The 23,550-nt window shown below is 35.8% G+C and overlaps 2 protein-coding genes and 2 gene segments (V, D, J or C); all 4 read left to right on the top strand.

The window, feature by feature from the left end:
- Positions 1 to 1,276: 1,276 nt before the first annotated feature.
- On the top strand, positions 1,277 to 2,901 carry LOC107726897 (uncharacterized). The gene is made up of 3 exons (XM_016536602.1): positions 1,277 to 1,316; positions 1,391 to 1,718; positions 2,625 to 2,901. The coding sequence occupies exons 1-3, from the start codon at positions 1,277 to 1,279 to the stop codon at positions 2,899 to 2,901; spliced, it is 645 nt and encodes a 214-aa protein (XP_016392088.1).
- A 755-nt stretch (positions 2,902 to 3,656) lies between these two features.
- On the top strand, positions 3,657 to 4,168 carry LOC107726896 (Ig kappa chain V-VI region NQ2-6.1-like). The segment is given in 2 exon segments: positions 3,657 to 3,696; positions 3,825 to 4,168. Coding segments are annotated over 2 exon segments (384 nt in total).
- A 750-nt stretch (positions 4,169 to 4,918) lies between these two features.
- Positions 4,919 to 7,701, top strand: LOC107726895 (uncharacterized). The gene is made up of 3 exons (XM_016536601.1): positions 4,919 to 4,958; positions 5,068 to 5,414; positions 7,429 to 7,701. The coding sequence occupies exons 1-3, from the start codon at positions 4,919 to 4,921 to the stop codon at positions 7,699 to 7,701; spliced, it is 660 nt and encodes a 219-aa protein (XP_016392087.1).
- A 13,481-nt stretch (positions 7,702 to 21,182) lies between these two features.
- Positions 21,183 to 21,655, top strand: LOC107726894 (T-cell receptor alpha chain V region HPB-MLT-like). The segment is given in 2 exon segments: positions 21,183 to 21,222; positions 21,324 to 21,655. Coding segments are annotated over 2 exon segments (372 nt in total).
- Positions 21,656 to 23,550: the final 1,895 nt, after the last annotated feature.

Below are 23,550 nucleotides of genomic sequence, written 5' to 3'. Positions count from 1 at the left end.
GTCAGGTCTTTTCATTTTGAGAGAAAAACAGCCCATCAGGGAAGAAGATAAAGCCTCAGCCAGAGGGTGGAGCAAATTCACAAAGTCTTTGAATGTGTGAAAGGCTGATTCATTTAGAGTCATCCTGCTTTGATAGTTTTACAATCACTCTTCATCAGAAACCATCATGTTTCTGTTTTGTTGGATACCACTGTCATTATTCATAGGTAAAAAAAAAAGTATTTTTTTTTATTGTTTATTTTATTGTATATTTTATTAAAAAATATATTTTTATATACTAAATTGTATCACATTGTGAACAAGTTACTTAGCATCAGTTTAATTAATACAATTGTATGCATTTTATCCATACAGGAAATTCTTTTGCTGACACAATACAGCCATCGTCTTCTGAAAAACACATTTTCAGAGGTGACAATGTGACTCTGTCCTGTAACTACAGTGGTCTTGTATATGACCTGCAATGGTATTGAAATTTTGGGGGATTTAGACCAGAATTCCTGATACTTGTAAATGAAAATTCAGAGGCATCTGAGCCTTCTCTTCGTCTGTCAGCAAAAGACACAAAAGAGAAGAAACAAGTGAATCTTACAATCTCTTCTGCAGAAGTGACAGATTCTGCTCTGTACTACTGCGCTCTGAGGCCCACAGTGACAGAAAGCCCAGAAGCACTGTACAAAAACTCTGATTCCAGTCATTTAGTTTGACACATCAATGAATGATCCAACCCCATTGTTTAAGTTATATGGAAAGCTTTAATCCAATGTTTAATTTAAATGAAAATGGATAGGAAATGTGAAATATATGTTCAGATTATGAGGTGTTACAGTAATTTACATGTGCATAACACAATTTAGTTTGTCTTTTTAGTATGAAAGCTTCAATAGTTTTTTTTTTTTTTTAAATGTTTTCAAATTTTTATCTGTATTTTTATCATACTGCATTTTCCACAAACTAATGCCTTAGTATAAATCTAGAGAACAGATTTAAGAGAGATGCACATAAGAACCTTCTATCTTGGCAGAAGTCATCATCAGAGGGTAAAAATATAAATACTGTGATTATTATCTGTCATCCTCTATGATTCATGAAGGTCTAAATGGTTTTTTTTTCACCCAAAAGAGGGCATTCTTCTCTTGTCTGTATCCCTCATGCACACAACCGGCTCAACACTCGTCATGGAAAGTCAAATCTTGCCACAGGGTGGAGCTCCAGGCTTAAATCACTGTGTTTCAGTCAGGAAAAAACACATCTGAGTTTGTCTTTTCATTCCATCATGCTGCTCTGTGCACTTGTAATATTTTCAGTACTTGCAGGTAAGACTCGTTTATTTTATTATCACCACCTCTTTTCTGATCACAACAGAGAGTTTAGTATGTTTTTTTTTCAGGAGACTCTCTTGGTGATCTAATAACATCTCATGGTTCTGAAAAACAAGCTCAAGATGGTAACAGTGTTACTCTCTCCTGCAACTACACTGGTGTTGTTAATAATCTACTGTGGTATCGTCAGTATCAAAGATCCAAACCAGAACTCCTTCTCTCCATGACTGAATCTGGAGATCCAGTTAAAGCCGATCCATCAGCCCACTGGTTATCTGCTAAAGTTGACAAACTCACAAAGCTCATGGAACTGGAAATCAGCCCTGCTAAAGTATCAGACTCCGCACAGTATTACTGTGCCCTGCGGCCCACAGTGACAGGAAACCCTTTTCCTCTGTACATAATCTTTCTGTATATAAGTCATGCTTTTAATCGATGCGTAACAAACACATGTACTCTACAGTATGTATTATTTCTGTGATTGAATCAGCCATCAGTAACACAAGCATCTCTTAATGAATCCACAAGGATCGATACAACTCAAATCAATTGTGATGCTACCTGGTATATTTGTATAATATAAATATAAGTATAATATAAAAGTTCAATGAAAATGGTGATAAAAGAAATGATGACCACTTGGGTGTTATCATGAATATGAAAAAAAATTAAATAAGAAAAATTGCATTAAGAATGTCAAAATAAGCAACTAGATCTCCGAAATTCAGTTTGTTCTGTATCATTATTGTGATTTTGCAATAAAAAAAAAACATATGTGAGTATAACTCCACCAATTAATGTTTTCAGCTAAAGTTTAAAAAAGTATTACAATCTTTTTAATGTCTTTTCTTTAATACACATTGGCAGAGACTTTGAATCGCAGGTCACATGAACTGGTATAAGTATAAAGACTTTATTAGAGAAATACAAGCAAAACAAGATTTTTCCAGTGGGTGGGGCTTAATATCAGGATGAAGAAGCATTTTAATCTGAGGGAGGATGTCAGAATTCAAAGGCATCCAGTCTGAATGATACTCAAGTATTTCAGATTCTTCTTCAGATTTCTGCTGTCATGATTATTTTCACTCTCCTCAGTTTTTTGTGGATATGTATTGGTAAGATAAAGTTTTATTTTTCTCTCCAGTCTAGACCAGTTACCTTTTACTTATTTGCTACTTACTACTTTTTACCATTTAATTACTGCCTAATTAGGCTTTTACTCTCCATTACAGAGGCAGAAATAAAACCCTTGTCACTGAATGAAAATAGATTTGTTGGTGACAGTGTTACTCTGTCCTGCAGTTATAAAGACTATTCAGGTACTGTAAATAATTTACAATGGTACAGACAATATCCCAGATCCAAACCGGAGTTCCTCCTTTACATCTTCCCGCAAGGAGTTATGAGTGAAGACAGACCACCCAGATTTACTGCTACAGTTAATCAAGACAACAAACAAGTGGATCTGAAGATCTCTTCTGCTGTAGAGACAGATTCTGCCATGTACTACTGTGCCCTGAGGCCCACAGTGACAGGAAATCTAACTGCATCATACAAAAACCTCCCATGTCATCATTAAAGAAAGATGAAGCCTCAAAGACTTACTTCATCCTGTCTCAAAGGCCAGTGCATCATCACCACAATAGTCTGTAATTTTGCTGAGACAAGTCATATAACATATACATTCAATATAGTCAAAGGTTTGCATTTCCCTTATTACTGAAATAGTACATACGTTTTTCCAGAAGGTAGCGCTGTATGCATATTCTTTTTCAGTCATTTCAGTGTGCATGTGCAAGTTTTGTCTTACGTCCAGATTAATTGTCTGTATTGATGTTAATTTGTCTGCTCAAAAGTCAGAGACTGATTTTCATCTGCAAGATATTGTCAGTTTGTTTCAGGTTACGTTGGTTAATCTAATTGGTTGTTCCCAAGGTTACTATAAAAAGAGAGCTTGTATCAATGATGCAGTGTTCTTGCTTGCAAGATTTTTTAAAAGGTAAATGTTATTGATAATATTCCAGGTATTGTTGAACTACATATTCCAGTATACTAATCAATCTGACACCTTGCCGTCAAGTATTTTATGGCTATTTTAGCATAATGCTAATTTTTACTTTAGACTCATTCTGAACTGTCTGAGATAGCTGAAATACTTCCGTAAAGATCATTTCACCTATTGCTCACTTAAACAATCAAAATTTATTCTTCTTATACATATTCTGCCAGAGGGAGGAGCTATAGGATTCATGTTTTACATTACCCAGCTCCAGCTATATTGAGTTTTAGGAGGAAATTGATTCTCACAGTCATTTTTGTCTCTTTATTAGTAAGATGTTGTTCCTGATTTTAATCGTCATTTCTCTGCTCAAAGGTCAGTTATTGATTTTTTTTTTACATTTTATCCAATTATTATATATTCAGTGTGAACTACATGTATGCATCTTAATTTAATTTAGCCCAAAGGAATAATTTATCATCTTTGATTCTTCTTCTACACAGAGAATGCTGACGCAAATACAATAAACCCACTGGTCCCAGAGAAGCACATGACAGCAGGAGACAATGTTACCCTCTCCTGTGAATACAGTGGAGGTGTTAACACACTGCAGTGGTATCGACAATATCCAGGATCTCGAATAGAGTTTCTCATTTTTGCCACTGAGCTCAGTGGCCGATCAGAGCCTGCACTTCGACTTTCATCTACAGCTGATAAAGGAAACAAATGGATGCATCTGAACATCTTTTTAACAGAAATGGACGATTCTGCTCTGTACTACTGTGCCCTGGTGCCCACAGTGACGGGAAACACTGCAACACTGTACAAAAACCTGAAACCATACTAGCATCAGATTTCAACAGACACTCCACTTAAATCAAATAATAAATAATATGAAGCATGAAAGTGGTGTTTCAAAATATAAATTTCAACTTATAAATTAAATTAAATTAAGTACCTCTGAGTATGAAATGACTGACAATAGGCTATGGGTGAAAAATAAATATCAATATTTTGGGAAGGTAATATTTATTGATGAATGAATTACAAGGTAAAATTTACTCTCAATTATCAAATCAATTTTTAATACTGACTTAAAGAATAGGAGTGTGTTCGAGGTTGTTAGTCAATGGGGTTTGCAAACCGAGAACTGACGCTTCTCATTTAGAACTGGTTCGTTTAAAAGTCAAGTCAAGTCAAGTCAAGTCCAGTCCAGTCCAGTCCAGTCCAGTCCAGTCAGTCAGTCAGTCAGTCAGTCAGTCAGTCAGTCTCACAAAACAGGCATTATATATTCAGGTTAAAGAACAAATAACTCTTATGAGCTGGTTCTTTCTAGTGAATCAAAAAATTTACAATCACTCTGATTGCTGGACGAATTAGTCAGTTTTTTGTAGTAAAACAATCACAGTTACATCTAAATTACTGAGAGATAAATTTGAAAAGGTGCTGTTGAATTCTTTTTGATCCCCATTCCTGCTGTTGGGGGAAGAATAAAACTTTATATGTAATCCCTCAAAGCTGTCAGAAGGAGGAGCTCTTAGTGTTTTTCATTTCTGACATCTAAGTGTGCTGTCATTCTGTGAGTTAAAACAACATTATGTGGGTCTATTTACCTTTGCTCCTTTCAGCACTTGCAGGTGAGAATGTTTTTCTTTCCATATTAATTCTTCATATAAATTTGTCATTCATTAACATTTTTAATTGTTTAGGGTTTAAATATATATTAATACATTTTTTGTTTGACAGGAGACTCTCTTGGTGATCTAATAACATCTCATGGTTCTGAAAAACAAGCTCAAGATGGTAACAGTGTTACTCTCTCCTGCAACTACACTGGTGCTGTTTATAATCTACTGTGGTATCGTCAGTATCAAAGATCCAAACCAGAACTCCTTCTCTCCATGACTGAATCTGGAGATCCAGTTAAAGCCGATCCATCAGCCCACTGGTTATCTGCTAAAGTTGACAAACTCACAAAGCTCATGGAACTGGAAATCAGCCCGGCTAAAGTATCAGACTCCGCACAGTATTACTGTGCCCTGCAGCCCACAGTGGCAGGAAACCCTTTTCTCCTGCACAAAATCTTGCCAATGGTAGAGCTTAACATCTAAAAGCTGATAGACTGGCTGACAACGTATTTTACTTTTATTCAACTGTTTTTATTTATTTTATTTAACTGTATTTTTTTCAGTCAGAAATCTGTAGCTTTGACAAAAGTATTACTATATTGTGGGGACCCGAGTCAGAGATGTTATGACAGTACTCATCTAAACACATTTAAATAGGTACAATGTAGAAACTATTCCTTTCGCCCAAAATGAGCAATGACAGGACATACAGTGAGCATAGAAAAGAATAACCCCCCTTTAAAATAATCACATTTTGTTGCTTTGCAGCCTGTAATGAAGACGGACACAGTTTTATCCAGCTGTATTTACTCAGTGCAACTTATAACATCCAAGTGAAATATATAACTCCAACTAGACTTGTGCTGGTATTCGGTAATGCGATATATCACGGAGCACTTTTTTTAACTAAATTTCAATATCGTGATAATACCGTGATAAAAGCATTAGCAATTAATCGCAACATGAAAATTTGATACCGGCATATCCCTAACTCCAACATGTCAGAATCACTGAGTTGGAAAAAGGATCACCCCCCCTTCTAAAAATGACTTGTAAACTCAATCAGGTGTAGCTAATCCTTGGTAGTGCAACTGAAGCAAACAATCAACTATGGGTCACTTTTCAAGTCACCTTTATTTGTATAGCGCTTTATACAATACTGGTTTTGTCAAAGTTGTGGACATGCACCAGTCAGGAGATGGATACAAAAAAAATTCAAAGGCTTTATCAATGCCTAGAAGCACAGTGAAGTCTATCTGGTCAGAGAGGCGACCAAGAGGCCTACAGCAACTCTGAAGCAGTTGCAGGAATTTATGACAAAGAGTGGTCATTGTGTGCATGTGACAACAATATCACAAATTCTCCACTCCTCAAGAAAGGCCACATGCAGTCACGACTGAGCTTTGCCGAAGCGCACCTTGAAGATTCTGAGGCGGGTGAGACTAATATTGAATTATTTGGCCTCAACACCAAACGATATGTCTCTCTGAAATCTAATCCCGTTCACCATCCATGCCAGAAAGTTGTCAATGGGAAGAAGGTTTACCTTCCAACATGACAATGACCCAAAGCACACAGCAAAACTGACCACACAGTGGTTGAATAAGAAAAAGATGAATGTCCTTGCATGGTCTAGTCAGAGCCCAGACTAAAACTCCATTGAAAATCTGTGGAATGACTTGAAGACTGCAGTCCACAAATGGTCACCATCAAATTAAACTGAACTTGAGCAGTTCTGCAAAGAAGAGTGGACAAATATTGCAAAGTCTAGATGTGCAAAGTTAGTAGAGACAGAGATATATCCCAACAGACTATTACAGGCTGTAATTAAAGCAAAAGGTGGTTCAACAAAATACTGACAAAAGGGGGTGATCCTTTTTACAACCCAGTGATTCTGTTTTTTTGTTCGTTTTTTTTTATTTATGACATGTTGGTGTTATCTTTCACTTGGATGTTACAAGTTGCACTGATTAAATACAGCTGGATGAAACAAAAACTGTGTCCGTCTTCATTTCAGGCTGCAAAGCAACAAAATGTGATTCTTTTAATGGGGGGTGATTCTTTTCTATACCCACTGTACTATGTGGGAGGAGCTCAGTGTTTGGTAGAACACCAATTCAGTGACTCCAGCAGAACAAATCAAAAATACAACACTGACGTACCTTCATACAGATTCTGATAGAATCCTGAACTAAAATGTTTCTCATCTATTCTGTTTTAATATTTCTCCTAAGCTACGGTAAGTACTATTACTTATATTCTACATCTCAAACTACAGAAAGAATAAGCTATTTATCAAAGTGGTGTAAATTTTCATTTAAAATTTAAAGTTACAACTAAAATTACTTTCTTTGCAGATGGAGTATGTGGGAATGTCATCAGACCAAACCAACCGTCTGTAGTTTTAACTGAAGGAAGCAGCACAACTCTGTCCTGTACATATGATGAATCAGCTTACAGTCTCCACTGGTATCTGCAGAAGCCTGGATCAAAACCAGAGTTTCTGCTGCTGATTGTTGAGTCTACTAAAACAGTAGTTCCAGCTTCTCCACTTCATCCACATATGTCCATCAGACTCCGTAATAATAATGGTGTGGATCTGGAGATCTCCTCTGCTGCTGTATCAGACTCTGCTCTTTACTACTGTGCCCTGGAGCCCACAGTGACAGAAAAACCAACTACACTTTACAAAAAGTTTCCTTTTCTTTGCTTTTTCCTGGCTCAAAATGAGACGGAGGTGGTACCATCCTGATCATGTGCACACAATGTACCCACCCTTCGACTGGCTGAAACAAACACTTTTTACACGCAACGTATTTTAGGTGCTATAATAATTATATGATTGAAGAAAATTACAATTATAAAGTTACATTTTACAAAAACAAACCTGTTGAACATGAAATTAAATAAAACATACCAGCTAAAAGGGGCCCTTTTGTAGTATAGGTGAACATATAACATTAGGTTGTTAAACATTTAATGAAATTGAAAATCTGTATCCACTCCTTATGGTCTCCTGGTCCACATTGCATTGATCCAATAAACATTTATCCACTTAAAGTGTCTTTCTAGAAAACAAAATATTTTCTTTCAACCTTACGTGAATTCTTCTGATACATCATGAAATGCAATCGCAGCAGGGTAACAGGTGCATTATTGAGCTAACATTAGCACCAAGTAAGTAAGCTTTTACTCAAATCTCACTTCAAACCAGCATTGAGTGTTTGCAATAACTTATTTGTAGTTTTTTATACTAAGCTACCAACTTGGCATTTCTCATGTAAACATTCTTTATTGTTAAGAAAACACCCCAAATCTCATTAAAATAACATACAAACCATATACTATTGTAATCGTGTGTTAAACATAGGGCCCTATGAAATCTGTTTTATTTTTTCCCAAATTCCGTTCTAATTTTTAATGGTTAAATTAAATTTTAAGCATGTCTAATTAATTAAAATCATGGAACTAAAACAACTTAATTTATTCACATTTATTCTTAAAATAGCCTTATGAAATGCTTTCTTTTTCCTCAGAAATCCTGTGTTGTGTATCTGGTTATCAAATGATAAAGTTTTAATAATTTTAGTAGTAGTAGTAGTAGTATGTACATTCTGCTGAACAAAAGTAATATATTTCTGCTGCAATGCATTCAAGTTAAACCGGACTTTTATTTTGACGGATTGCTGTGAATACCTTTATATTTCTGTGTGTTTATCATATGACGCTAGTTTTACTCAAATGAAATGGTAAAATACTCATGAAGTGACTCTCAGAGCAGTTCTGGAGATGTTGTTTGTGTATTTATGTCCTCATTTAGTGAGACGACAGATGCTGAAATCACCGCAAGCGTAGCGCCCGCTTCAGTGTGTGTGTAGTAAACGAAACCACGCGTCATTCATTCATACAGAGATATGATCGAGTAATATGAGTTAATGCTCATCAGATCGCGTAAATCAGTGGAAAATTAATACAAATTATGATTCTGTGTAAAGAAATATCAAGTAAACTTGTATACAAATATCAGTATTTTCCAAATATGAACTAAACGCTCTAATGGAAGCAGTTCAGTGACGCTTGCACGTGACTGCCTGCCTGCCAACCAGAGGCGGCACAAAATTTGGCGGAGGCGGCCGCCTCATAATTCTCTATGCAGGAAAAACCCTGTATACAGTCGGATTTCTAAGAACCCTTAATCTACTGGAATATTGAATTCCTTTGGAAGTTTTTTTTTTTTTTTACTAAAAGGCTTTATGGTTATTTTTGGAAATAGACATGCGATCTTTAAAATGAAAACATTGTTTTCATCATGTTACTGTAAAATAACTTTGCAATATATTTAACAAAAATAATCAATACATTTTTGCCTACTTTTGTTATTATAGAAACATCCAGGAAAAAGCTGTTAATGTTTAAAATGTGTTTAATTTGCCTGATTTAAACTAGTGAGCACCAATTTAACATGCAGTCTGCCAGAAGGTGGAGCTCTAGGTTCAGTCATTTCAAAATAGAGCACAGACATAAACTTATTATGTCTGTGAGTTAGAGTTAGTTGAGGAAAGTCACAAAGGCCTTTTTGTTTCTTGCTGGTGTAGATGTTTCTCCTGGTCCTCTTGATATTTTCTCCTCTTATGGGTAAGTAATTTAAAAGAATAACTTCCAAATAGAAAAATACAAATTTTGAATGGTAATGTGTCAATAAATCACCTGTTTACACTTTTTTTTTCAAACAGAGAATTCTGATGCTGAAGTGATAACCTCATTCTTCACAGAGCAGCATGTTTAGGCAGGAAAAGATATTACTCTTTCCTGCAATTACAGTGGCTATGTTCAAAATCTAGTTGAGGAAAGTCACAAAGGCCTTTTTGTTTCTTGCTGGTGTAGATGTTTCTCCTGGTCCTCTTGATATTTTCTCCTCTTATGGGTAAGTAATTTAAAAGAATAACTTCCAAATAGAAAAATACAAATTTTGAATGGTAATGTGTCAATAAATCACCTGTTTACACTTTTTTTTTTCAAACAGAGAATGCTGATGCTGAAGTGATAACCTCATTCTTCACAGAGCAGCATGTTTTGGCAGGAAAAGATATTACTCTTTCCTGCAATTACAGTGGCTATGTTCAAAATTTGCAGTGGTATCGTCAGTATCCCGGATCCAAACCTGAGAATATAATTTTTTATACTGAGACAAACAGTCAGTCAGAGCCCAAGCTTCGTCTGTATGCTGTAGCCGATAAAGGAATCAAACTTATGAATTTGAGCATATCTTCTACTCAAATGGATGATTCTGCTCTGTACTACTGTGCCCTGCAGCCCACAGTGACAGGAAATACAACTGCACTGCACAAAAACTTTCTTATGACTTACTAGAAGGCACTTTCACACCAGTTTTTCCTAATTGTCTTTCCTGACTGATACGATGTGATGCACTTTTTTTTTTTTTACAAAAAGAACATAATTTGTCACGTTTCTGACAAACAAATCTGATTCTAAACACTTGGTGTCACTATCAATCACGGCAAAGTCTCATGAGATATCATCTCTGCTGCTGAATTAGTTTATTACATTTTTGCCAGCTTCCCAATGCTATTAACAGATATTTGCAGAATTCAAATTTAACTGACAAAGAGCCTCATTAATACAACGACGAGTTTGTCCTGGGAATGCAGCTAAGTCTGATGCTGTGTTCATGTTCTTATACTTGTAGAAATGTTTCAATAACGTACATTGCACATTATGCATAAATCTGTGGTTTTTGTAAAAATGGGCATGCAGAGTGCTCGTGCTCTTGATTAATGTTAATTAACATTGCTTCATAACATGAAAAAGTAACCTCAATGACCATTTTACTGTGTTATTGCTGATGCCTGATGTAATGCACCATTTTCTTGTGAATTATTAGAAAGTACACTAAATTACATAGCCTGCATAATAGTATATGTAATAAATAAATTACCTATATTACCTATATACACAAAATGTGGAATCATTTAGGCCCCTGACATGTTGGAGACTTAAATAGCTTAAATGTTAATAATTACCATACATTTCAGGTCAATTTCAGGTTAAAGCACACCATTTATATATATATATACACAAGTTTTATATATAAACTTTTTGAAAGTTTCCATGTGTAACAATCATTAATTTTATGTGCATTATTCTGCCAGAAGATGGAGCTCTAGGAATCTTTTCACTTCAGTTCAGTTGTTTAAAAACAGCAGACATACTGTACATAGAGTCAGTCATAATCTAGAAGGGAACTATAAGTCTTGACTCTCAAAGTCATTGTCTCTCATTAGTGTAGATGTTGCTCCTAGTATTCATTATATTTTCTCTTCTAAAAGGTGAGTGAATTAAAACAATTACTGTGGAAGTGTTCTTTCCATATTCTGTTGACAGTCTAAATTAGTCCATTACAAATAACTAATTACATTTTTTAAAAACAGAGGATTCTTTTCACTCTGAGTTCAGTTGTTTAAAAACAGCAGACATACTGTACATAGAGTCAGTCATAATCTAGAAGGGAACTATAAGTCTTGACTCTCAAAGTCATTGTCTCTCATTAGTGTAGATGTTGCTCCTAGTATTCATTATATTTTCTCTTCTAAAAGGTGAGTGAATTAAAACAATTACTGTGGAAGTGTTCTTTCCATATTCTGTTGACAGTCTAAATTAGTCCATTACAAATAACTAATTACATTTTTTAAAAACAGAGGATGCTGCTGATGATGTCATAAAACCAGTCTTCACAGAGAAGCAGGTTTTGGCAGGAAAAGATGTTACACTGATCTGCAACTACACTGGCACAGTTCAGAGTTTACAGTGTTACCGTCAGTATCCCGGATCCAAACCCAGTTGTTTAAAAACAGCAGACATACTGTACATAGAGTCAGTCATAATCTAGAAGGGAACTATAAGTCTTGACTCTCAAAGTCATTGTCTCTCATTAGTGTAGATGTTGCTCCTAGTATTCATTATATTTTCTCTTCTAAAAGGTGAGTGAATTAAAACAATTACTGTGGAAGTGTTCTTTCCATATTCTGTTGACAGTCTAAATTAGTCCATTACAAATAACTAATTACATTTTTTAAAAACAGAGGATGCTGCTGATGATGTCATAAAACCAGTCTTCACAGAGAAGCAGGTTTTGGCAGGAAAAGATGTTACACTGATCTGCAACTACACTGGCACAGTTCAGAGTTTACAGTGGTACCGTCAGTATCCCGGATCCAAACCCGAGCACCTCATTATGTTCTTTGAGACCAGCCCTAAATCAGAGCCTGCTCTCCGTCTGACCGCTGCGGCTGATACAGCAGCCAAAAGTATGAATTTGATGATATCTTCTACAGAAGTGAAAGATTCTGCCATGTACTACTGTGCCCTGGTGCCCACAGTGACAGGAAATACAACTAGACTGTACAGAAACTGAATGAGTAATGATATTAAACAGAAGAACATGATTTAAAAACATTATATACAATATTTGCACTGTACAACTATCAAATGTTTCAAGCATTAATTTGCTGCTCGTAATAAAGAGTGTAATATTAGATAAATTAGACTAACACAACATTTTTAGCTTGTAGACTACATCTTCTTCCTATACAGTATTGGTAGGGTGAGATGAGCATGTAGGTCTGTGTGGGAGGAGCTCAATATTTTTAAACTCCAGCAGAATAAATCGGACACAAAAACTTCATACAGATCCTGCGAGAAGTCTGAACTCAAACTATAGAATCATGTTACTCATCTCTTCTGTTTTAATATTTATCATCAGTTACAGTAAGTATTACTCATATTCATTTTGCACTGTATTCCAGAACATAACAAAAATACCTGTATGTAAAAAATACCTGTTTGTTTTGTTATACATTTATTCCATTATATTGCTTGATTCTTTATCATCTTTGCAGGTAAAGCGAATGGGAATGTCATCAGACCAAACCAACCATCTGTAGTTTTAACTGAAGGAAGCAGCACCACTCTGTCCTGTACATATGATGAATCAGCTTACAGTCTCCACTGGTATCTGCAGAAGCCTGGATCAAAACCAGATTTTCTGCTGCTGATTGTTGAGTCTTCTAAGTATGTCACAAGAGCTGACCAACCTCATCCACATATGTCCATCAGACTCCATGACAATAAAAGTGTGGATCTGGAGATCTCCTCTGCTGCTGTATCAGACTCTGCTGTGTATTACTGTGCTCTGCAGCCCACAGTGACAGAAAAACCAACTACACTGTACAAAAACCTTCTTGTCATTTGTCTGTTGCATAGTCATATTCCATTATGCTTCTGATCTAAATGGCATTTAAACATACTGGCCATTGGAAATAATAACTGGCCATTATCAGATGTATTTCATTTTACTCTATTTAGCAAGGACATTTCTCAAAGAGAAAAAATATATAATTCAGGACTATAATCATAATCAATACAAAAATGGACTACAAAATACCAAGACAACCAATCACCATCCAGGATCAAAGAAATTCGATATGTTCCTTAAAATGAAGCTTGGAATAAATTCAAAAGTTGTTTAAGACATTTCTCTCTGATAAATTACTAGAATGTTCAAATAGGCCATTGTTAAAATGACTACAGTACAGATGTACATTGGAAATGACTGACCATTATCAGATGTATTTCATTTTACTCTATTTAGCAAGGACATTTCTCAAAGAGAAAAAATATAATTCAGGACTATAATAATAATCAATACAAAAATGGACTACAAAATACCAAGACAACCAATCACCATCCAGGATCAAAGAAATTCAATATGTTCCCTAAAATAAAGCTTGGAATAAATTCAAAAGTTGTTTAAGACACATTTCTCTCTGATAAATTACTAGAATGTTCAAATAGGCCATTGTTAAAATGACTACAGTACAGATGTATTTCAAATATTTTAAATATCTTGCCACAATAAGGTTATTGGGTTTCTATATACAAGAGGTTTCCAGAGCCCTTATTACCCACAGAATTATTTTAGATTCACAGTTAAGACCGCACCTAGACTACTGAATTTATAGTTACTTTTGTAGATAGATATGTAATCTGTTTATCATGTTGCTGTACAATAATTTTGGTTGTTTTAGTTACATTAAAAAAAAGAATTACATACTTAACCAGTGGTTACCACACACATTCTACACAGTCTCTCTCTCTCTCTCTTTTTTACATATATTATTAAATAAGATTTACATCAGAGAGACGCAGTTATGCATGGCTTTTGCCAGAAGGTGGAGCTCACATTTACATTATTTCAAAACAGAGTGCAAATACAAACGGAGTCAGTTCAGAGGAAACTGTAAGTCTTGACTACAGGCTTTTTGTCTCATTGATGATGATGTTGCTTCTGCTGGTCCTCTTGATATTTTCCATTTTTAAGGGTGAGTAATCCATGAGAACAATTTCCAGATTATTGATTTTGACGGGGTTAATGTGTTAATAAACCAACTATTTTATACTTGATCATGAATTGTAATGTTTTTAATTGATTTTTTTTAAACAGAGAATGCTGATGCTGAAGTGATAACCTCATTCTTCACAAAGCAGCATGTTTTGACAGGAAGAGATGTTACACTTTCCTGCAACTACAGTGGCAATGTTCGCAATTTGCAGTGGTATCGTCAGTATCACGGATCCAAACCTAAGAATATAATTTTTTACACTGAGAGCAACAGTCAGTCAGAGCCCAAGCTTCGTCTGTACGCTGTGGCCGATAAAGGAATAAAACGCATGAATCTGAGCATATATTCTACGGAGCTGGATGATTCTGCTCTGTACTACTGTGCCCTGGAGCCCACAGTGACAGGAAATACAACAGCACTGTACAAAAACAGACAATCAGGACACACTGTAACAAACATTACCAGCAAGTACCACTGTGTACAATAAGGAAAAATTTGAGAAAAATTAAGAGCTGGTATCAACCAGTTTAAAGATCTTTGAAACTTGTGGTTACAGTACTTTAAAACTGTATATTTTCCACATACCTGTACAGCTGATTGTCCAAAATTAACATTTTATTTTTTATGAAATCATTATGTATGATTAAACAACAGCCATACTGTATTTACAAAACCTTCTTTTTAATTAGAGAGTAAACTAAAGTGTATTCACAAACAGTCAGTATTTGTAGGGACAACAAGGAGGTATGTGTGGGAGGAGCTCAAGGTTTTGTCAGCTTCAGCAGAAGAAATCATTGAGACAACACTGACTTCCCTTCATGGAAAAGTCTGAACTCAAACTACAGAATCATGCTACTCATCTCTTCTGTTTTAATTTTTATCCTCAGTTACTGTAAGTACTGTTAGTCATACACATCACATATTGCACCATATTTCAGAATATCACTAGAATATATACATCAAAAATATAAAAAAATTTTATTCATTCTAAACATAATCCATTATATTGCTTGATTCTTTATCATCTTTGCAGGTAAAGCGAATGGGAATGTCATCAGACCAAACCAACCGTCTGTAGTTTTAACTGAAGGAAGCAGCACCACTCTGTCCTGTACATATGATGAATCAGCTTACAGTCTCCACTCATATCGGCAGAAGCCTGGATCAAAACCAGAGTTTCTGCTGCTGATTGCTGAGTCTTCTAAGTATGTCACAAGAGCTGACCAACCTCATCCACATATGTCCATCAGACTCCATGATGATAAACGTGTGGATCTGGAGATCTCCTCTGCTGCTGTATCAGACTCTGCTGTGTATTACTGTGCTCTGCAGCCCACCGTGACAGAAAAACCAACTACACTGTACAAAAACTTGTTTCTTGCATATTGTATAGTCATATATCCAGGCACGTGCACACATAGACATCAAAGGGGGCTTGAGCACCTACCCTTTTTCTACCTCAAGAGAGTTTTTTTTTTTAAATAAATGAATATATGTAGGCTATATATGTGTGCGTGTGTGTGTTTCTGTTTGCGCATAGCTTTCCCTGTCAAACAAAAAAAAATCTAAATATCAGGTCGGGTTTATTAACTCTGTCGAGTTCCGATGCCTTTTTCCGCGTCTCTGCAGCACAGCAGTGTAGCGCACATTGATAGGCACATCACAGACAGACAGACAGAGAGCCGCAGAACAGTGATGCAAAGTCCGACTCATTTCCGCAAACCAGTTCTTTTTGGACAGATCGGCTCATTGAACCGGTTCAAAAAGCCGATTCATCGGTTCCTGACGTCATCAAGCAATAACGTCTCTACGCATTTCTTTTCTAACAACTTAGTGCAATGTTGTGTATCAGTGAAAAATTCAAATAAGTCATTTGTGTCAACACATATGAAACATTCAAAAATAAAAGTTATTTGTGTAAAAGCATATTGCTGATCATTACCATATAATTCACTTAAGTTAATGGTGTTTGTGGTCACAGTTTCATTCGCGGATCCTTTATGTCAGATAAAGTACTGCTTAGACCGATGGGTGTGTGTCATCAAAGTACTGCGAAAGCTATAAGAGAGCGCGGACGTCTCCTTATGTTTTCTCTCGCCATACTTTGATGTCATACACCGATCGATCTTCATGTCGAACACACCTCTTTACTCTCGCGTGTCACGTGACCGAGTGTAATCGCAGCCTCTGCGATTGAAAAATCGCGTTTTTTTCATATCGCGATATTATCGCAAATGCAATTAATCGTTCAGCCCTAGTGTAAATGCATCTAAATGTCCCTTCTAATGCAGCGGCTGATAAAGCAGCCAAAAGTATGAATTTGACCATCTTTTCTACAGAAGTGAAAGACTCTGCCATGTACTACTGTGCCCTGCAGTCCACAGTGACAGGAAACACAACTACACTGTACAAAAACTTGTTTCTTGTATATTGTACAATCATGTTTGTAGCAGGGAGGAGCTTCTTCACATGCAGAGTCTCTTTTCTCACTTTCCTTACATTTGCTATAGGGCCATAATGTTGTCTTTCTGAGTACTTTACCATTTTAGCAAATGTTCGTAGGGGTGGGCTATATACCGGTAGACACGATTAACTGGTAGAAATTGATCAACCGGTAGAGATTTTAGACTATGGTCTCTATCACTGTTATACGCTCACGCGATGTTGCTGTGCTACATGGTCACGAAAACTTGTTTACACATGTTTTAAGCATTCCATTTTAAAAACAATAGATTTTAAGCCGTTGAAACCCAATCAGCAGCAAAAGAGAACTCCTTTCACTATATGCGCGCGCACGTGAAGACGGTGCTCATAGAGCACGGGAGTATTGAACTGAGCTATTTTTGCTGCTTTATACACACACTTGTATGTGTCAAAATGCCCGTCTTTGCAAGTATCCTTGTAAACACAGTACTTTAGGTCTTAAGTGAAAGCAAACAGCTGAGAAAGAAAACGTGTAATATATTGGATCCGGGCAGCTCTTACAGCAGTCTAATATTCCTGCTGTCTGTCATTCATGTTAATCAAACAACAAAAGAGAGAACATATCTCCCTCTTGAGAAAATATTGCTCGACTAAATCACTTTTGTAACTTTAATAAGAAGAAATATATATTTAATTTTCACAGTGAAGAACATGCAGTGTTTTTATACATTTGATTACTTTATAATGTAGCATTGCTTATTTATTTGTTCTACTGTAGGTTTTTTTTTTTTGCCCTATTGCTTGTAATTAGTATCTTATTCTTATTTAAACGCTGTCTGTTTACTTGTCTTCAGGAAGTATTCGTTTTTTTGTGATATTGACACTGGTGACCAGAATTATGAAATTTCTATAGTATCAAAATTTTGATATCATAAAGACCTTAATTAAAGCAAAAACAACTACACTGTGATATGTTAAAAAAAGGTTGTAAGCATGAACCTTACTTAGTATAACTTATACGAAAATTAATAAAACAAAACAAATAAGCAAAAGTTCCTTATAGGTCTATAGACAGGACAAATTCCTGCAGATGAGACTTTGCTTGACTAACTGTCATAATTTTGCCACTTGATTTCTTTGCACAGTAAACATACATTTTACAATCAATTGGATCTCTCTGGACAGTGACAGTCCTCATAACTTAAAATATAAATATTTAAAATATTTGCTCTATTAATAATTTAATTCTTCTTACTGTAAAATTTACTAGGCCAAAGGCTTTCAGTAAGCTCTTATTTGTTCTTGTTGATACATCCCATTAAAAAAAAACAATGAGATATTGTAGCAAAAGTCATCTCATATGCATTCTGCTGCCAGAAGGTGGAGCTCAGGAACCATCCTAGTTCAGTCTCGGTTCAGTTGTTTAAAAACAGAGCAGACATAAATAGAGTCAGTCATACTCTAGAAGAGAACTGTTAGTCTCTCATTAGTGTAAATGTTGCTCCTGGTATTTATGATATTTTCTCTCCTAAAAGGTGAGTGATTCATAATGCTTTTTTCCCCTGATTTTTATACTGTTGATAATCTGAATTAGTCCACTAGAAATTATTAATTAAAAGTTGTTTGTTTTTAACAGAGAACGCTGCTGATGATGTCATAAAACCAGTCTACACACAGAAGCAGGTTTTGGCAGGAAAAGATGTTACACTGATCTGCAACTACACTGGCACAGTTCGCAGTTTACAGTGGTACCGTCAGTATCCCGGATCCAAACCTGAGCACCTCATTATGTTCTTTGAAACCAGCCCTAAATCAGAGCTCGCTCTCCGTCTGACCGCTGCGGCTGATAAAGCAGCCAAAAGTATGTTCAAAAAGCCGATTCATCGGTTCCTGACGTCATCAAGCAATAACGTCTCTACGCATTTCTTTTCTAACAACTTAGTGCAATGTTGTGTATCAGTGAAAAATTCAAATAAGTCATTTGTGTCAACACATATGAAACATTCAAAAATAAAAGTTATTTGTGTAAAAGCATATTGCTGATCATTACCATATAATTCACTTAAGTTAATGGTGTTTGTGGTCACAGTTTCATTCGCGGATCCTTTATGTCAGATAAAGTACTGCTTAGACCGATGGGTGTGTGTCATCAAAGTACTGCGAAAGCTATAAGAGAGCGCGGACGTCTCCTTATGTTTTCTCTCGCCATACTTTGATGTCATACACCGATCGATCTTCATGTCGAACACACCTCTTTACTCTCGCGTGTCACGTGACCGAGTGTAATCGCAGCCTCTGCGATTGAAAAATCGCGTTTTTTTCATATCGCGATATTATCGCAAATGCAATTAATCGTTCAGCCCTAGTGTAAATGCATCTAAATGTCCCTTCTAATGCAGCGTCTGTGTTTTCTCTGCATTGCAAAGATTAATTTGGTCAATACTGATTTCATTTGCTTGGTAACAGCCCAAATGACTTATTATTCTAATTGACTAATTCAATTTAAGAATTTGACTGAAAAGATGATGCACACTTTTAGAAAAAAATGGCTTAAAAAAGGTAAAAATGCCCATTAAAAGGTAAAAAAACCATTTAAACTTATTGGAAAAGATTAATTTCTATCACTGTGAACTGACCACCACACAGAATATGCAGAATATCAAAAACTTTTTGGAGTCAGCTGTCCACGGTAGTCCTTAAGATATCAGCACAATAACACACTCAGCAAAATATCATCTAATTATCGTTATTGATAAAATCCCAGAAAATATTGAGATATATTTTTGTCAATATCACACACCCCTAATATATTTAACGTTTGTTTAGAAAAAAAATTAAATAAATATGAGAAGTGCCCTTTTTTCCACTTGAGCCCCTGCCCCTCAAAATGTCTGTGCACGTCCCTGCATATATCTAAGCCTGCCCTCATGCAGTGTCTCAACTTTCCGTTCCTTATAAGGTGGTTTTCTCTGAGAATTACTGTACCATTTTAGCAAATGTTATGCACCATTTACTTATTTATTGGTCATTTAAAGCCACTATTACAAGACAAAACATATTATAATTTACAATACGCCAAGTTAACCAGTACACCATAGTACTAGAAAACATTATGCAAAATTTGGAAGGGAAAAAAACTGCATACAAGCATGAAACTAAATTAGTATTAATTATACAAAAATTAATAAAACAAAACGAATAAAAGTTAATTAACGCTTTAGCTTAGGGACCAATTCTCAAAGAGAACTCCTTTCACTATATGCGCGCGCACGTGAAGACGGTGCTCATAGAGCACGGGAGTATTGAACTGAGCTATTTTTGCTGCTTTATACACACACTTGTATGTGTCAAAATGCCCGTCTTTGCAAGTATCCTTGTAAACACAGTACTTTAGGTCTTAAGTGAAAGCAAACAGCTGAGAAAGAAAACGTGTAATATATTGGATCCGGGCAGCTCTTACAGCAGTCTAATATTCCTGCTGTCTGTCATTCATGTTAATCAAACAACAAAAGAGAGAACATATCTCCCTCTTGAGAAAATATTGCTCGACTAAATCACTTTTGTAACTTTAATAAGAAGAAATATATATTTAATTTTCACAGTGAAGAACATGCAGTGTTTTTATACATTTGATTACTTTATAATGTAGCATTGCTTATTTATTTGTTCTACTGTAGGTTTTTTTTTTTTGCCCTATTGCTTGTAATTAGTATCTTATTCTTATTTAAACGCTGTCTGTTTACTTGTCTTCAGGAAGTATTCGTTTTTTTGTGATATTGACACTGGTGACCAGAATTATGAAATTTCTATAGTATCAAAATTTTGATATCATAAAGACCTTAATTAAAGCAAAAACAACTACACTGTGATATGTTAAAAAAAGGTTGTAAGCATGAACCTTACTTAGTATAACTTATACGAAAATTAATAAAACAAAACAAATAAGCAAAAGTTCCTTATAGGTCTATAGACAGGACAAATTCCTGCAGATGAGACTTTGCTTGACTAACTGTCATAATTTTGCCACTTGATTTCTTTGCACAGTAAACATACATTTTACAATCAATTGGATCTCTCTGGACAGTGACAGTCCTCATAACTTAAAATATAAATATTTAAAATATTTGCTCTATTAATAATTTAATTCTTCTTACTGTAAAATTTACTAGGCCAAAGGCTTTCAGTAAGCTCTTATTTGTTCTTGTTGATACATCCCATTAAAAAAAAACAATGAGATATTGTAGCAAAAGTCATCTCATATGCATTCTGCTGCCAGAAGGTGGAGCTCAGGAACCATCCTCAGTCTCGGTTCAGTTGTTTAAAAACAGAGCAGACATACATAGAGCCAGTCATACTCTAGAAGAGAACTGTTAGTCTCTCATTAGTGTAAATGTTGCTCCTGGTATTTATGATATTTTCTCTCCTAAAAGGTGAGTGATTCATAATGCTTTTTTCCCCTGATTTTTATACTGTTGATAATCTGAATTAGTCCACTAGAAATTATTAATTAAAAGTTGTTTGTTTTTAACAGAGAACGCTGCTGATGATGTCATAAAACCAGTCTTCACAGAGAAGCAGGTTTTGGCAGGAAAAGATGTTACACTGATCTGCAACTACACTGGCACAGTTCGCAGTTTACAGTGGTACCGTCAGTATCCCGGATCCAAACCTGAGCACCTCATTATGTTCTTTGAAACCAGCCCTAAATCAGAGCTCGCTCTCCGTCTGACCGCTGCGGCTGATAAAGCAGCCAAAAGTATTAATTTGACCATCTTTTCTACAGAAGTGATAGACTCTGCCATGTACTACTGTGCCCTGCAGCCCACAGTGACAGGAAGCACAACTTCACTGTGCAAAAACTGAATGTGAAATGACATTCAAGATGACGATCATGATGCTCAGTTTAAAAACTTCATATATAACTATTAGAAAGAGTCAATAAACAATATACAGTAATAAAACATACTCAGCAAGTATTTAGTACATATGCAGAAAAAGTACTTAAACAACATTTTTCTATGAAAATTCTTTCCTATAATAAAGCAAGTTACCAGCTCTGAAGGTGTTGTACATAGTTATAAACATATAACAGAAAGATTGCACAGATTCAGTGTGTTCCAATCCCTGTTTAAATACAAGAGACATCATGTTTCTTCTAGGTACAGAAAATTCGGTATACTCAGCAAATGTAATCTTTACCAAGAAGTGACTATGCTGTATTCCAAGGACGATTCTCAGCATACCCAATGACAGACCTGATACACCGTTTGCAGACTATTAAATGGTAAAACTTTGTACCAAACTCTGCATGAAGAAAGAACATGGAGAACGTCTGAAGTATGTGTGAAGCTGTGAAAGTACTAATATATGAGTGGGGGGTGGAGCTAGCTGAGGGGAAAGTCACTGCAAAACAAAAGAACGGCACAATGCCTCTGAAGACAGAAGAGGACTTTCAGTGATCTTGAGAAATCTTCACAAAAACGATGTTGTTGCTCTGTCTGTTCATACTTTTCAATTACTTTGGTAAGAAATTAGCTTTAATTGGTTCTTGTTTTGGGGTAAAAAGACAAACTACTTCCTGTTTTTCTCTTTTAATACCAAATATTATGTGCTAAATATATATGTCTTTACAGGTGAAACTACTGGGTATTCAATCAAACCAGACAAAAACACCACAGAGTTAATGGAGGATACAAACATGACACTGTCATGCATATATGAAGGCTCAATAGACAGTTTGCACTGGTACCAACAAAAACCTGGATCAAGACCAGAGTTTCTAATAATGATTGATGAAGCTTCTAAATATGTGACAAAAGCCAATCCACCTTTCCCACGTCTGTCAATCAAACTTGATAAAATACAGAAACGTGTTCATCTGGAAATCTCCTCTGCAGCAGTTACGGATTCCGCTATGTATTACTGTGCTTTGAGGCCCACAGTAACAGGAAACACACGTACACTGTACAAAAACCCTTACTGTATGTAGCAATTCAGAGTGACTGTGCATTTGAAATGTAAACATTTCAGTGTGAAATGTGAAGTGCTCTATTTATTTTGTGATGCTGTCTTTAGTCTTTTCAGTGTCTGTAAGTGTGCGATTTCCAAGATGCACTACTTTGGTGTCCAGAGGGGATCTTCAGCATGGAAGACACATTTCATGGATGAATAAGACCAACAACACAACCTCAATCTCAATCCCCACATCTTCAAATATTCACATCCTGGAAAGTCCTGTAAGCAGTAGCCTATATGTGGCAGCAGCTACAACGAGTGCACCAAAGTGTCCACCATTTTGGCTAGAGATTTAGAACCACATGGGGGAAGGGGGATTATTACTACACCAAGCTTACACCCCTAGTCTTTCTGAAAAGAACCCTGAGGTTTTTACTAACCACAAAGTATGCATTTAGCACTATACAGAACCCACACAGACCACAGGATGAGCATCCTCTGGCTGATGGGCTTACTAACATAGGGTGACCAAACATTTAAGTTTTTGGGGACAATCCCAGTTTCTGGTGTCCTGTCCCTGGAAATGTCACTGCACAAAACTTGACCAACATAGGCCACTTGGTTAGCAGGGCAATCGTGTAGCAAATATCGTCACTAATAGAGGAGGCTGAAAGCTATATGGACTACTTGATCGCACACTGCTACTTTAGCCATGAAGAATTTAACCTGAATGAGAGCAAAACACTATTACAACCAATTAACAAAAGAGACACCATTATCGGTTTCAAGGTAGTCACATAAAT

The sequence above is a fragment of the Sinocyclocheilus rhinocerous genome, unplaced genomic scaffold (genome assembly GCF_001515625.1).
Source record: "Sinocyclocheilus rhinocerous isolate Xijiao unplaced genomic scaffold, SAMN03320098_v1.1 scaffold606, whole genome shotgun sequence".
Taxonomy (NCBI): Eukaryota; Metazoa; Chordata; class Actinopteri; order Cypriniformes; family Cyprinidae; genus Sinocyclocheilus; species Sinocyclocheilus rhinocerous.
Note: the sequence above shows the minus strand (reverse complement) of the source record. Positions and strands in the feature narration are given on the sequence as shown.